The following is a 14,909-nucleotide window of genomic DNA, read 5'->3' on the forward strand; positions in this document are numbered from 1 at the left end:
TCAAACCCCAGGGTCTGGAAGGTCAACTTTATTTTCTTTTCTGCCTTTTCCAACAACTATTCCTTCACCCCCCTCCTTCCTTTTTTCCCCCTTCAATCTCTGCTCCTTTGAAGTTTCTGTCTTTTGCCCGAACCAGCCTTTTATTACTCTTCACTGCTCTCATCTCCTGAACAATCTCATGGTTACTTTTCCTTATTCATTAAGACTTTGGCAGCTGGCTGACAGTGTTCTTCTACACCCTAAGCTCTTCATGATCATAGCTTGTGCATCAATGTGGAAAAACAAGTCCAGCGGCCTGGACTTGCAGTTCCTTGACCAACTTATTTCCAGTGACCTTCCCCTCTCGTCAGCAATTCACTGTAACTCTGCCTCTTCCAAAATCATGAAACCGCTTGTCCCATTCTGACAACAGCCACCTAGTTGTACTTCTTACATTGTTACCTTTTCTTGACCTTTGGACCCCTCAACTTTCTTTCAGTACATCAGTACTCTTCCTTTGTCATTTTATTTGTTTAATTCAGTTTAGAGCTCATTATTTATCATTTCAATAACTTTCCCCCCTTTTGTTGCCAGTATCTTCAACCACCTTGTTTCTCTGCCCTTTTTTTGTACCTGTTGGGTAGAAACTTCACTGTGAATGAAGCAGTCAGTGTCTTCTCTGTGCCTCTTCCTGAATGGCTGAACCTTGCTGGAAAAAGCCGCATGGATAGGCAGATGGATTCCACTGCAGATTCGTTATCGCAGATCTTAAATGGGCCCTCAATACTATCCAACGATTCCCCTATTTTTGTGTGTATTCAACTCATTCTTTCTGCAAAGATTATTGAAAACTTTATTTGCTTCACCAGTCTTTTTACTTTTCTTATTCACCCTCAGTCTCACCAGGTAAATTGTTGCTATGTTACGGAGAAAATAGAAGCTGTTAGGGGTTTTCATCTTCTAGCTTCTCACCATTGTATGAGAATGTTGAGATCTGGCTTCTATTACAGTAAAAGTGCCTTTCTCCTATTTTAGTTCAGTTTCTACCTGTGCTTTATGTCCCATCCCTCTCTACATTCTCAGAAATTCTAAAGTATCTGACATGATCTTTTTTCATCCTGATGTTTTCAGCCAGCCCTTTCAGTTTTATGTTCTCCATCAGATGATCCCATGTTTCCCTTTTGCTACCATTCTACCTCATTCCTCCCTTTCCAACCAGATTTTTTTGAGAGAGTCATTAGTCCATATCTACAATTGCTTACCTAAAGCCCTTGGGACCAGATTTGACTCAGAAATCAGAATTTTTTGGATTGAGAAAAGCATTAACATCTGTGGTATGATAACCCCAGTGGAATTTGGGGCAGCACCCTTTAATCATCACATTGTTATTTCTGCACTGAAATATATGGCTTTCCACTTTAAGTGGGATAAATAAGGGCTACAAAAAGCTTCACTTTAGTCCAGGTCAGGTTTTGCTTCCGAATGAGTTAAAACAAAAAACCTTAATTTTTCAGAGCTTTTGGATTTTGGAATTACACGTAAGAGATAGTGGACATGTACTTGCTGCCTGTTTAATCACCTTCATCTTTTTAACCCATTCTGACTTTTCCTTCCCTCACTTCTCTCAGATGGTTCTTGCTAACTCTACCAATGACCTTTATCTAAAGGAATCGTGTCATTAGTGAACGTTTTCAGTCGTCTCACCTGACTGAACAGCAACTTCAGACTCTGGTGATGCCACTTCCCTTAGCTTCCTGGGCACCATCCTCCCCGGCCCTCCTCTGTCACCTTTTTGAAAGCTCATTGTCCTCTTTCTTGCTGTCCTCTATCTTGTGATTAAAGGTTGAATTTCTTCCAAGGCTTTGTCCTGAGACCACTCCTTTTCTTACTCAGTATTCTCTCCCTTGGTGATCTTACTTATGTCAGTGCCTTCAACAACTAATTCTGTGCTGATGAATCATAAATATATGCTCCAGCCCAGACTTCTCCTTTGAGTTTGACCCTTTGTTTTATCTTCTCCTCTCTTTCCTTTCCCCCCACTTTCTTACATCATTTTGTTGGCTTCCAGTTGTGTTAGAAAGAACATTAGGATCTTTGCTGTGGCTTAAAGGTCCTGCATTGCCTGGCCATTGCCCCCCTCTTCGGCTCCATTTAACTACGCTCCCTCTCCCCTCTGCTTTTACTCCCTCTGAAGGCCATGCTGCCTCCTACAGCAGGGCCCTCATACAGCTACTCTCTCTGTTTGGAATGCTCTTCCTTTCTGGGTAGTTTATTCCTACTCATTTTTTGTGTCTTCACTTAACTCTCATTTTCCTATGGAAGCACTCTAATTCATGTGCCCTGTCACCAAATCTGATAGTACCATATACAGATTATAACACTAATGACAGTTTTAATTTTACTTTTATTTTTTGTGATCAGTTTTCTCCACTAGACTGTAAGCTCTCTCAGTACGAGGATTATGTCTGCTTTTGTTCACCACTATATTTCCAGCGTAGTGTTTGGTATATAGTAAGCAAATAGCAAACATTTTGAATGAATTGTGTACATTAATTTATCTTTTCTAATTTTTAGAAGTAATTTCTGTATATATATTTACCAGTGTAGCAATGCAGTTTCCATAGTTTTATGTGGACCCAATCCTGATGGTACTCTTACTGAAAATAATAAAGATACATTGTGAAGAATTTCATGAATTACATACATATTTTTTAAAGGATCAAATGCATAAAAGTCTTACTTTGATCTAGCTCGTAATTTATCCTCCTTCATGTTCTTAATTCACTTTTTCTATATTGACTTCTTCCCCCATATTCTATGGAGATATCAAATATCTTACTAAGTCTCGTATTGTGAGCAAGTAAAATATATGCGGTATCTAGCACGATTCAGCGAACTCTCAGCTTGCTCCTCAGTTTATAGGTATCACGATTAAAAATAGTTTAGCCATCTGCTAACTGACCGGACAATTTTAGTATTGTGAAAGGGTGTGGTAGGAGAGGGAGATACAGGGTCTAGGTATAATGTCAGAATGAGGCTCAATGCAGAAACCATCTTGTGACCTCTTAATACTGAAACTTAAGAGTCAGTTCAAAATTAGGAAGAGATTTGGTGGAGGTTAAGCACAGCAGAGTCCTGACAATAGGGGATTTCCCAGAATAGGGTGACAGAAGAATTTCTTTCAGCATTTTAAAATTGCGCTGAATTTTTTTCAGAGAAAAAATACGTATAAAGATGTGATTCTGTGAAAATTACCATAATATGTATTTAATATGTAATAAATGTTTCTAGGAATCAATTTGAATTAACTAGCCTTTTATATTTTACTCTTTCATTAGGAAAATCAATAGATTCCCAGTCATCTCGAAGTGAATCTGAAATTGTGCCAAAAGTTGCTAAAATGACTGTATCTGGAAAGAAGCAAACTATGGGATTTGAAGTGCCTGGGTAAGGTTTTTAACCCCTCCCCCCTTTTTTGAAATTAGTATTGTCTCCTTGTTAGACTGTAAGAAAGAGAATCTGTTTCAATTTTGCATAATATAATCATTGAAGTATAATGGGTCCTCAGTATGGCATAGTACAAAGAAAAGGGGATGAGAAATTAAGCTTGATTCTAGACTTATCTATGTATATTAACCTACCTCACTGTCAGTTTCCTTATACAAATTAAATATAGCTACTTTAACGTTAAAAACCTATGATTTTGTGAAATCTAGCACTGTGAGGTAGGGAATCCTTTGCCACTAGATGGCGTAAGTAAGCAGTGTTTGGGAATTAAATGTAGTTGGTCAATCAAGGAATCATTAATTAAATTTTTTTTACTATTATCTTTAAACTCTTTTAGATTTTCATACTGAATAAAATGGATCGGTATAACAAAGACAAAATATAAAATAAAACTTACCCAGAACTGCAAATATCTAGTGAGAAACGATAATAAGTCTACTTTAATAAGTGCTACTTATTATAAGTGCTAAGTGATAATAAGTGCTGCTTTAGTAGCACTCATTTATTCTTTCTTTTCACAGTCTTTAGGATTCTGTCGGGAGTTTTTATAGACAAGGGAAGTGGGTTGCTTGAGACATAACAGCATAGTTTAAAGACATTAACTTTAATTTTTTTTTTTTTTTTTTTTTTGGCCGCACCGTGCAGCATGTGGGATCTTAGTTCCCCTAAAGACATTAACTTTAAACTTCTTTAAAAGTTTTCAGGTTTTTCAATCATTTCCTAAATCTATTATTTATAAATTATATATTTTTTGTCTATCAGACAAGAAACACTATTATCAAATATAAACAGTAGAGGATTTTTTTTTTCCCCCAATTGCAGGAAATACAAACTCAGCAGCCATTTTTTTCTCCCTTACAACATTCTTTTATGTAAATTGATAGAAGTATCCATGAGTCTTGGTTGGGAAGAATGTTAATGATTACCTAGTTCATTTTTTTTTTTTTTATAGAAGCAAGACTTTATTCATTAGATTTCAAATTTAGTGAGGGAAAGAACTCCATATCTAGGACATAGTAGGCATTCAATATACGTTAGTTAAATGGATGAATGAAAAAGTTAATTTTTAATTTGAGTAACTTTAGCCCGTTAAAATAATTCTGAATCCTGATTCAGTAACAAAAAGCTCAATGTATGTCTTTTCTCTCTGAATGAAGGTTGAGTTGTAAGAATCATAAGTACCTTTTTTACTCTCATGTCTTGAGTGCCATTTAATCCTATTATGGAATTATTTTCATTGAGAGAGGAAAAAATAAATAGAATACACAATTCCTTGTTCTAAGGATTTTATAATCTTATGCAAAAGGTTTTGGAGGCTTAGAAAGCAACATGCAGATGAGCATAGTACAAAGAAAAGGGAATGAGAAAATAGGCTTGATTCTAGACTTGTCTACGTATATTAATCTATCTATATATTAGAAGTAAATGCATAGTTATCTATGTGAATATTTATAAAAATAATGGGTCATAAATGATCAAGAAAAAAATAAATAGTAAATATAAGTAAATAATTCTTAGAAACCCAACTTTATGCTTTACAAGTATAATGCAAGCCTTTCAAAATCTTATAAGAGTATATGCTTCATGAGGACAGGGACCATTAATGTTCAGCATCATATTCCTTTCATAGAATAGTTGTTTAAATATTTATTGATCAGAGTCCTTGGAGAAATACATTTTATTTTAAAAATAAACCTGGAAATAGTATAAAGGTAAAAAGCAGCCTGTGAGCCAATATTTTGATGTGGCCCTGTGGGAGAAGTCATCAGAATGTGAAAGGTCTGCAAGTACAAATGGAGATACTCAGAATGCATATTGTTGCTCAAGGACCAAGCTATATTTACTTCAAATACTTTTATAGGATTTTGGGAGGAAATTTATAGTAGGGATAATACTTAGGCTGTTGTTTTGATTTGGTCTCAAGAAAACACAAAGAAAAAAAAACACTTTTGAGTCAAGATTTCAGCATCATAGATTTCTACATAGTGTGATTCCCAGTGGCAGCTTATAAAAAAAGGATAATGCATTTCTTAGAAGAAACTGAAACAGCAAACTTTTTCTTCACTAATAGTAAAGATAGTAAATATCTCTCTAGAAAGTGCAGTAAGTAAAAATCGTTAGAACCTTGCATAGAGAACAAATAACTCTGTGGTTAACCTCTTCAATCTAAATTATTAGCTTTCTAGTATCATTTAAATAACTCACAAAGAAAGATTAAGCCTCTAGATTCATGTAGAAATAGTCCCACTCTTGGAAAGATGGTTTTAAAAAAAAAACAGACCGGTCACTTTAAAATAGTAGATAAGGTTACAAAGTTATATCAGAAAGCACCTGAAAAAATATTCAACCAACCTATTCTTTCCTTTGTACCAGTCAGTAATTATAATCCTGAACCCAGAATGGTCATTTTTTGACCTCATCTTTGAGATTTTTCAAAATCTTAAAACATTAACTTTTACTTCATATTACGCAGAAGTTTTTACTAAGTACAGACTTTCATCGATGCTTTTCTAATTACTTTGACCCTTTTCTCTAACATTGTACAGTTTAGTGAACTAATTTGCAGTTTGCCTAAAATTTACTTGAAGGGAATGTTATTATGAAAGTGAAAAAAAAAGCAAACCTTCCATGTTACTGAATTGTAAATGAAATAACCGAGTCAGGCCATGTTTTGTGATGCTCTTCCTATCCTGAGCAGGGCTGCCTGGATTGGTGGGTGAGCTGAGTTTCAGGCGTCAACCCACTGTGTCAGCCATAGCTGTTCTGCTTTTATCTGTTTTCCATGTTGGAGTTAGCGTGAGCTTTCCTTTGAAGAAAAGCCTCTGTCACTGAAAACAGAAAGATTTGCAGCCAGAGATTGTGATTTCTCTCAGGTCTGATCAGAACCAGATTCTGTGACGTGACTATTCATTCTGGTTGAATACTTTCATTGTAATTTGTAGGGTTTTTTTTTATTCCCCTAAATGCAGAGTTGTCATGTTTTGTTTTAGAGGACTAGCTGTGGTCATTCAAATAAATGTTTGCAAATTATAGTTTAAATTTGATTTACTTAACTTAGTCTGTTGGACTCTTTTAAAAAAAAGAATGGGAACATTTTCCACATACTTATATTTTTTCCTTGTAGTTTGAGATGAAGCTAATCTGTCTAAGCAGTGTTAAAAAGTGAACACCAAAGTTGGTTAGTGGAGATTTGCAAAACCAAAATAAGATGGGAATGAATATGAGGCTTTTAATGAAGTTGCAAATATAACGAATGTGATTCTTTCCTGAGGCATAGGAGAAAGGGTCAGTGTTGAGCATGTAAAAACACCCTGAGGGGGAACAATGAATCTGTTTTTGTTATTGTGGGCAAGAAGAAAATATTGGCAGATTTACTGTTCGTACACATTTCCATTACGCTGCAATCCTTAAGTTTTTTTTTTTTTTTTTTTTATAATGATGCCATGGAACTAAATCTCCAGTTTTTTTCCTTTGCAGGTATTTTTAAAAAATTAATTAATTAATTAATTTATTTTTGGCTGTGTTGGGTCTTCGTTTCTGTGCGAGGGCTTTCTCTAGTTGTGGCAAGCGGGGGCCACTCTTCATCGCGGTGCACGGGCCTCTCACTATCGCAGCCCCTCTTGTTGCGGAGCACAGGCTCCAGACGCGCAGGCTCAGTAGTTGTGGCTCACAGACGTAGTTGCTCCGCGGCATGTGGGATCCTCCCAGACCAGGGCTCGAACCCGTGTCCCCTGCATTAGCAGGCAGATTCTCAACCACTGCGCCACCAGGGAAGCCCCTTAAGTTATTTTTGTAAACTGCTTTCTGTATGTAATTCTTCTCTGCCAGATCCACATTGAGTCACATATAATTGGTTTCATTCTTAATAACTTGCAATTTAACCTGTTCTTTGTCCTAATTCTGTGTCATTGAAGGAAAGGTAAGACACATCGTAGTCTGGTTGATTAGATTACATCCTTTATAGCTATCCATAGCATAGCACTGGTAGAGTTTCTGTGGAGGATAGTCCAAGAACTATTGAAGAACTAAGATCAGTGTTTACTTTTGGAGGCATTGTCATTGTCAAGGAGGAAATAAGTTAAGCTAGATGGTATTGTTTCTACTTTACATATCTGAGTTCCTCAGTAGATTGTAAGCTTTTGGGATCAGTTGATAACTTTTTCATTTCTTTATCTTTTCTTCTCAACATCAGTGCTAGTATATGTTAATATAGTTTTTAGTGAATCAAGTGTTTGTTGAATTAATGAATTAAAACTCTTTTGCCAAAAGTAATAAGAAAATGTACACATTTAACGATTTCTCCCTTAAGGATAGTGTTTGAGCAAAAAAAAATTGTAAGTCTCTGTCCGGTTGGAGGAATGAGTTAGGGATAAAACTGATAAAGCTATTTTTTTAGTACTGATTTGTCTCCAGGAACACAGTGCCAAGTTTTACAGAATATCTCCTTTATGCCATCTGTTTTGATAGGATTGTATGGCTAAGCTATGGGCTTACACATTGAATTTCAGTTATTTTATGGGATATTTTCTTCTTATCTTAGTTTTTGGTCGTCTGTTTTTCTCCTGGGATCTTCCATGTATGTATTTGTGTGGTTTGGGTCTAGCTACTTATCATTTCCACCTTAACAGACTCTAGCCACTTAGTGAAGATCATTTTTTGGTCTGCAAGTGTAAGGAATATGAAGAGACAACTTCTCTGCCCTTCTGACATTATAGGATGTCAGTCAAATTGTTTTAAGCACTTTATTCCTATCTATGCTTTCTGTAGAGTAACTGCTGAAGAAAATGGTCATATTTTCCACACACCTCAAAAAGGACATTCTAGTGAAGATACCAGCCTTATTTCTTCTGATGTACTTGAGACCGCTTCTAAATCAGCTCTTCCATCCCACACCATTCAAGCATCAGAAGAGCAGAGTTCAACACCAACACCAGTGAAAAAGTCTAGCAAGCTGAGGCAACAAATAGATATCAAAGCGGAGCTGGAAAAGCGGCAAGGAGGGAAGCAACTCCTCAACCTAGTGGTCATTGGTAATTCCCTTTGTTCCTCTGGATTGTCAGTCAACTGCTCAAGCCCAATAATTTTCTAGTGGCAGCATCGAAACTCGTTCCACTCTGCATTTCTGTGTGGGTGTAAATAGACATGAAGCAAGGAGGCATTGCATCATAATGTCAAGTTACCAAGGTCACTCTGGGTGAAACAATGCCAAGTTACTAAAGAGGTCATTAGACTTGGTTGTGGCATTTTCATTTTGTGAACATTTGAAAATTGCATGTCTTGTTGACAATCTTAATTTCCAGAAATCTAGGAAATTATCCCCCCTTTAAAGAGACATGCTTTTTTTCCTCCATTTAGACATCTTAACTATTATTTGATAAAAATTGGTATTTATTACGCTAAACACTGACATGAACTATTGAATTACATATTCATGCAATGCCTCAATGTGAACAACATCTAGAAAATGTACCTAGTATTAATCCTCAATCAATTTTCCTTAGGTCATGTTGATGCTGGGAAAAGTACTCTGATGGGCCATTTGCTTTATCTTCTGGGTAATGTAAACAAAAGAACTATGCATAAGTATGAACAGGAGTCTAAAAAGGCTGGCAAAGCTTCGTTTGCATATGCATGGGTCTTGGATGAGACTGGCGAAGAAAGGGAAAGGTAGTCAAAATTTTCATTCTGAAATGGTATATAGTCTTTTAAATAAGTACGTAATATGTGTTGAATATGCATGAAACAAAGCATGAAATATTTTAGAGACTATTTTTAGAAAAAAGTTTTCAGTTATCAGGGAAATGTTTTTATTGTAGTTTTCATTGTAGTCTACATACATTTTTTACTCTTCCAAGTTCTATGAAAATAGTTTAAAAAATGTTTATTAAAAAATTAAAAAAAAAAACACAGAGAAAAAGGCAGTAAAAACCCTTAGCTAATTATTCTGTGGGAGAAGTTTCAGTTGTCACTTCCCTGAGTATATGTCAGATTGTCTTGATTTTGAATTAAAATTATGAGTAAGACTCTTAACTTAAAATTAATATATATAATGTTAATATACATAAGATTACTATATCAGGTTATAAAGGAAAGGTAACTTTTTTTTTTTTTTTTTTTTTGGAAAGGTAACTTTTTGTAGTAAACTGTCTTCTGTCTAGAATCAAAATGACCGGTAAATTCAAATTACCAGGCTTAATTCATCATTATACTTTCTGTACTATCTGTATGAGACAGAGTCAACAAACAAGTAATTAAACCTGTCTCTTACCAGGTAGATCTAATCCATTCGATTACTCCTGTATGTGTTACTGTGTTCAATGCTAACTTTGGTGAGATTTTAGGAGAATATAGCTATTCATATACCTCTGGCCACAGTATTTCTCTTGAAGTCTTTTTAGATATTTCATGTTAGAACTGGTAGGGATGGGGAAGCCAATGGCACCTTTGTCAGGAAAGAAAGAGGACACTTACAATTAAGTGAAATGGCAAATATACCTACTGTCTCAAAATAATAAAGACTGAAGTCCTCTGAAAGTCCTGAATCAACAAAGAAGTTACTCTGTTCTCTGATGTCTTCATTCTGAATATGATTAGAGAACATATTTGGATTTTCATACTTTTTAAAAGTGTGTATGTTTATTTTCTTGGAGTATTGATATAAGATAATTCTCAATAAAGCAGGTCACACTATTCCTTAGCTCTTCTGGTAAATAGAATTTTATATCGTAGTGGTTTGAGTTTTGTTTTGTTTTTTCTTGTAGGTGTCTTTCTTATTCTTCATAGTATCACAAGCTTGTTTTACAACCTAGTAAGAAAAAATAGTTGGACAGTTACACATTTTTGGAAAACGAATATTGGAAAACAGAATTTTGTATGATATCAGTATTAGAAGACTAAATTTCCATCTATCAGCTTATTAAGCAGATTATTGATATATGGCTTTTTAGTTTTCTTTGTACCATCTATTAACTAGGTAAAGAGATTGAGGACTGTATAATTAAGTTAGAATGGCTTTGTTTGAATTTACTTCATGTGTGAGTTGAGCAGGCAAGTAAGCTAATAATCTCTTTCCTAGAATAATTAATAATTTTAGTGTTTTTTTAATAATAAATCTGCTAGTTGGCTGTCATATTTTTGCTGCTGGTAGTTTTCTATTGCTCAGCATGCTACAATTTTTAGAATATTCCTTTATTCTGTAGGTAGCAGAAGCTTCCATATACATAATGGGAGTTTTAATTCACCACTATATATTCCTTAGTAGCATTTCAAAAATACAGTGAATTGCTTATCCCACCATGTTAAATATTTATAAATCCTCTGTTCTGCTCATGTGTTGGACAGAAATTAGTAGCCTGAGTGACATTTTCATATCCTCTCAGTTACAAATGCAGAGCAGAGCTGGGTCAAAAGAGTATGGTCAAAGCAGTCCAGGGAGGAGCTCAGACTCAGTCTTGGTTCATCACTATTCTCAGGCAATTATTTGGGGATTATTAAAGAGAATTAAGTATCATTTTTGCAAACTCAAATGGCCCATGGTTTCGGATTAAACTAGAATAACTTGACTAAGGAGACCCACAGTTACCTGACTGCTAGGGTGAACACATAATTTACCATTATAATTGTTGGGACACTTTGGTAGTAGAAGGGAGTGCTCCTTCCTTACTATGGACTATCCTGGGCAAACCAGGATGAATAATTACCTAGTTTATTGCCCACGTGATTTCCCTTTTTAAATTCCTAAAGTCTAGAAAGAGTTGCTACTTTTGTAGACCCTCCTGGGCTTTCTTATATCTGAATCTATGTTTTTGTGGCTAAGATGAGGCACTGTGTTGGACTCCAAGAGGATGACGTGGGATGCAAAACCACTACTGTCCCTCTCTCTCAATTGTTAAAAAATTGTGCATCTCCTTTGATATTTCCTGTTTGCTAAATGTGTAACATACTGACCAACCTTACAAATGAAAGTTTTATAAGTTTATTTCTATAATTAGTGAAGCATAAATGTAAGAAAATGAGGAAAGGTACCTCCTGATAGTGGTCATTCTTCATTTTTATCTTTTCTCATGTGCAATATTTATTGTTTCCCATTCCAGATATGTCCCTATATATCTTTCTTTGTTCACAATCTGTACTGCTTCTTACTGAAAAAAAAAAGGAAATAGGAAGCATCAGTCATTTTGATTAAGCTCTTGTTGTATCCACAACCTTGTTTTAAAGCCATACCAGTGTAATTCTGTTACAGCAGAAATTCCAGATAGCCTAATTATTCAAAATAATAGACTATATAATAGAATTCCCATTATTACTTAAGAATTTAGACTGTCATTTCATCTATATTATTAAATAATTTAATCCATAACACTGATTATTTTTATAGTGCATTCTAACCATTTTATGTTTTCTTTAAGGGGAGTAACAATGGATGTTGGTATGACAAAGTTTGAGACCGAAACCAAAGTTATTATATTAATGGATGCTCCAGGCCATAAGGATTTCATTCCAAATATGATTACAGGAGCAGCCCAGGTACCAGATATTTCCTTAACCAAAGTACACTGATAATTTCCTGATGCTGAGGTTATAATGCTAGGATTATAACTTTTAAAATATTAAAATTTTAAATTTTAACTTTTTTAAAAATTTGAAAAAAAATAGAGAAATGTATTTTTCATGATCTCTATTGGTACTTTATAAAACCTTTTCTAATTTATTACAAAGAAGCAAATGTATAAAAGCTACGAATTTCTTTGTAGTAAAAATAATGGTAAGGGCTCAATGAGGCATAGCTTTATAATTCATTTATTACTAAGTTGGAGTGAATATTTCAACATCTGCCTTTTTACTATATTTATATTCAAGTCGTGTATCTTTTTAAAGAGCTAATTTATGCAGAAATAGTTAAGTTCGGGAGTCTTCCCCCTTGTGGTTTATTTGCTTTCTTAAGATTAAAAAACCATTGCAATTTGTAAGCTTACATGATTCTTAATGAGGATACTGAAAAAATCAAAGATAATAACTTTAAATAGTTAAAACAATGCAAATAGCACTACACATATAGGACATTGGTTTCTTCTATAATAGATGACTATTGGAAAATATGGAGAGTTCAAAAGTTTGTGTCACTTGGCAAAAGCGTTCAGCGATTGACCATTTTCTGAGTTCTTCCAGCCATTTAAAGGGAATGTTTATCAACAAATGTTATGAGCATTTGTCAATGTAAAAAGGATGTTATGTGAATAAATTAGAATATATTTGAAGATAAATAAGGAAGTATTTGATTCTATTTAAGGAAGTTGACATATAATTTCAGAATATTAATTTACAGTCCATGGACTGAATGAGATAATGAAGATTGAAAAGTAATAATTATCACATTGATTGAGTACTGAATACAGGCCAGACTCTGTACTAGGTATTTTGCATGCATTTAGTTTAATCTAATCCTTGTAACAATTCTGTGAAATACATATTAGCCCCATTTTAAATTGATATACTTCTCATTGCATTTACCAAAGTATATATTTTTCTCTTTGTTTCCTTATGTGTATGTGTGTGTATGTATGTATGTATGTGTGTGTGTGTGTGTGTATGTATGTGTGTGTATGTGTATGTATGTGTGTGTATGTATGTATGTTTTCATTCAGTGAAAACTTACTGAATGCCTGCTATGTGCCAAGCACAATGGTAGGCAGTGTGGAGATATGATGGACTACAAAGCACATTTTGATAGTTTACTGGGGGAGGCAAACACCAGAACACACAATGACACTAAAATGTTTTTTAATCCTAGAATCTTAGAGTCCGGAGTAATCGTAAAGAACATTTATTCCAAACTCCTGATGGAATTAGGGTAAGAAAGGATTTTAGAGATTATTTAATTGAATTCCATTATAAGACAAATGAAGAAATAGGCTCAAAGATATTAAGTAACGTACCCAGTGTATGAAGTACTGTGGTAGGCTTTTCTGGATACAGAGATGCATGTGGCACATGTTGCCTCTCCTCAAGGAAATCAGTGTAGAAAGGTAAGACATGTAACAATGAAAGGCTAACACAGATGTACTACAAGAAGAATATACACAGTATACATGATGGGTGAGGAGAGATCGCTTTTTACCACTTAAAAGGCTTCCTTGAAAATGTATAGGCATTTGAGCTCCCAAAGACAAGCTGTTGCTTAGAAAGAATAGAGAAATTGCCCAGTAATTTTTTTTGAGATGTTAATAGGAAAGAGGATCAGGAAGAATACTTATTGACTTAGGTATCTTAATACCAGTTCAATGACTTTCCATTTTTAATCTAAAAAAGTAAATATAATTTGACAGTTATTAGCAAAACCTGATGAGAAGGAGATTTACAGTCATTGAGCCTAGGATTTGGAAGGTGAGGGCTTTAAGTAACTACATTTATCCCCCAGTGTTTCTGTGAGGTGAGATAGCTGTCTATTTGCCTGAGGCGTGAGACCTGCTAGTGACTACACATGAGTGAAAGAGCCAATTTTCAAATTGATTGCTTTAGTTTGTGCTCCTAACTAAGAATCCTTGATCAAAAGAACTGGATCTCATTGAAGAAATTAGGAGTTTAACATTAGAAGTCATGAAGGATTGGGTATGAATGATGCACTTAAGAGTAGATATAAAGCAGAAGCAATATTTGGGTAAGAATTAAAGGAAAAAGAATAGAAATAATAGTGTAAATTGCCCCCACCAAAGTACGTACATGATACTTCTGATTTAAATTATAAAGTTCTGTTGTGTTCCGAGCAAAGTATCTGATAAATGCTTTACTTACTTTATGACCATTTCATTTCCCATTATGGTGTGGATTATATGATGACATATGTGAAAATCTTTAAAAACTGATAGCAGAATCATGAAGTGTCATTGAGGAAACAACAAAGAGAAAAGCTGTTCTGGACTCTGTTCTGACCAAAAGGCCCGAGCACTTGATGTGAATCGAATATAAGAGGACCCTTGAGAAAAAGTGATTGTCTTTTAACAGTCTGAGATAGCTGAAGAGGGGAGTGCCAAATTTAGACATTATATTCTGAATTACAGAAAAGCAGATTTCTATAAGAACAGGTATGCATACAAGGCAAAAACTGTAAAAGGGGTAAATGAAAGATGGAGTGTTCATTTAAGAAATGTCCTGACAATGCACTGACAGAAATCATTGATGAGAATGAGAATGGAGGAACATCTATGGTTGCACAAACTGTTTTCTGCAAATTTTCAAACGCTGCATTCATATGGTGCAAGTGGAGTCACATAAAGAAGCATCAACAACACAAAGGAATAGTGGGAACCTGTAAAACTAGGTTCAGTAAGGCTAAAGAAGAAAATGACCTAAGCTAAGGTTAGCGCTTTTCCTTCTTTGTGTGTGTGTATGTGTGTGTGTGTGTGTGTGTGTGTGTGTGTGTGTAA

At 34.8% G+C, this 14,909-nt stretch overlaps 1 protein-coding gene across 4 annotated transcripts in view; it reads left to right on the top strand.

Annotated features, from left to right (window-relative positions):
* Positions 1-14,909, top strand: part of HBS1L (HBS1 like translational GTPase) — an 83,585-nt gene that overhangs the window by 48,423 nt on the left and 20,253 nt on the right. For all 4 annotated transcript variants that reach the window (XM_068551137.1, XM_068551134.1, XM_068551135.1 and 1 more), the window contains 4 exons: positions 3,318-3,426; positions 8,254-8,516; positions 8,988-9,153; positions 11,895-12,012. In XM_068551137.1, the coding sequence (XP_068407238.1) occupies positions 3,318-3,426; positions 8,254-8,516; positions 8,988-9,153; positions 11,895-12,012 (656 nt within the window). The remainder of the gene's footprint in view (positions 1-3,317; positions 3,427-8,253; positions 8,517-8,987; positions 9,154-11,894; positions 12,013-14,909) is intronic.

This window comes from Eschrichtius robustus, chromosome 9 (genome assembly GCF_028021215.1).
Source record: "Eschrichtius robustus isolate mEscRob2 chromosome 9, mEscRob2.pri, whole genome shotgun sequence".
Lineage (NCBI taxonomy): Eukaryota > Metazoa > Chordata > Mammalia > Artiodactyla > Eschrichtiidae > Eschrichtius > Eschrichtius robustus.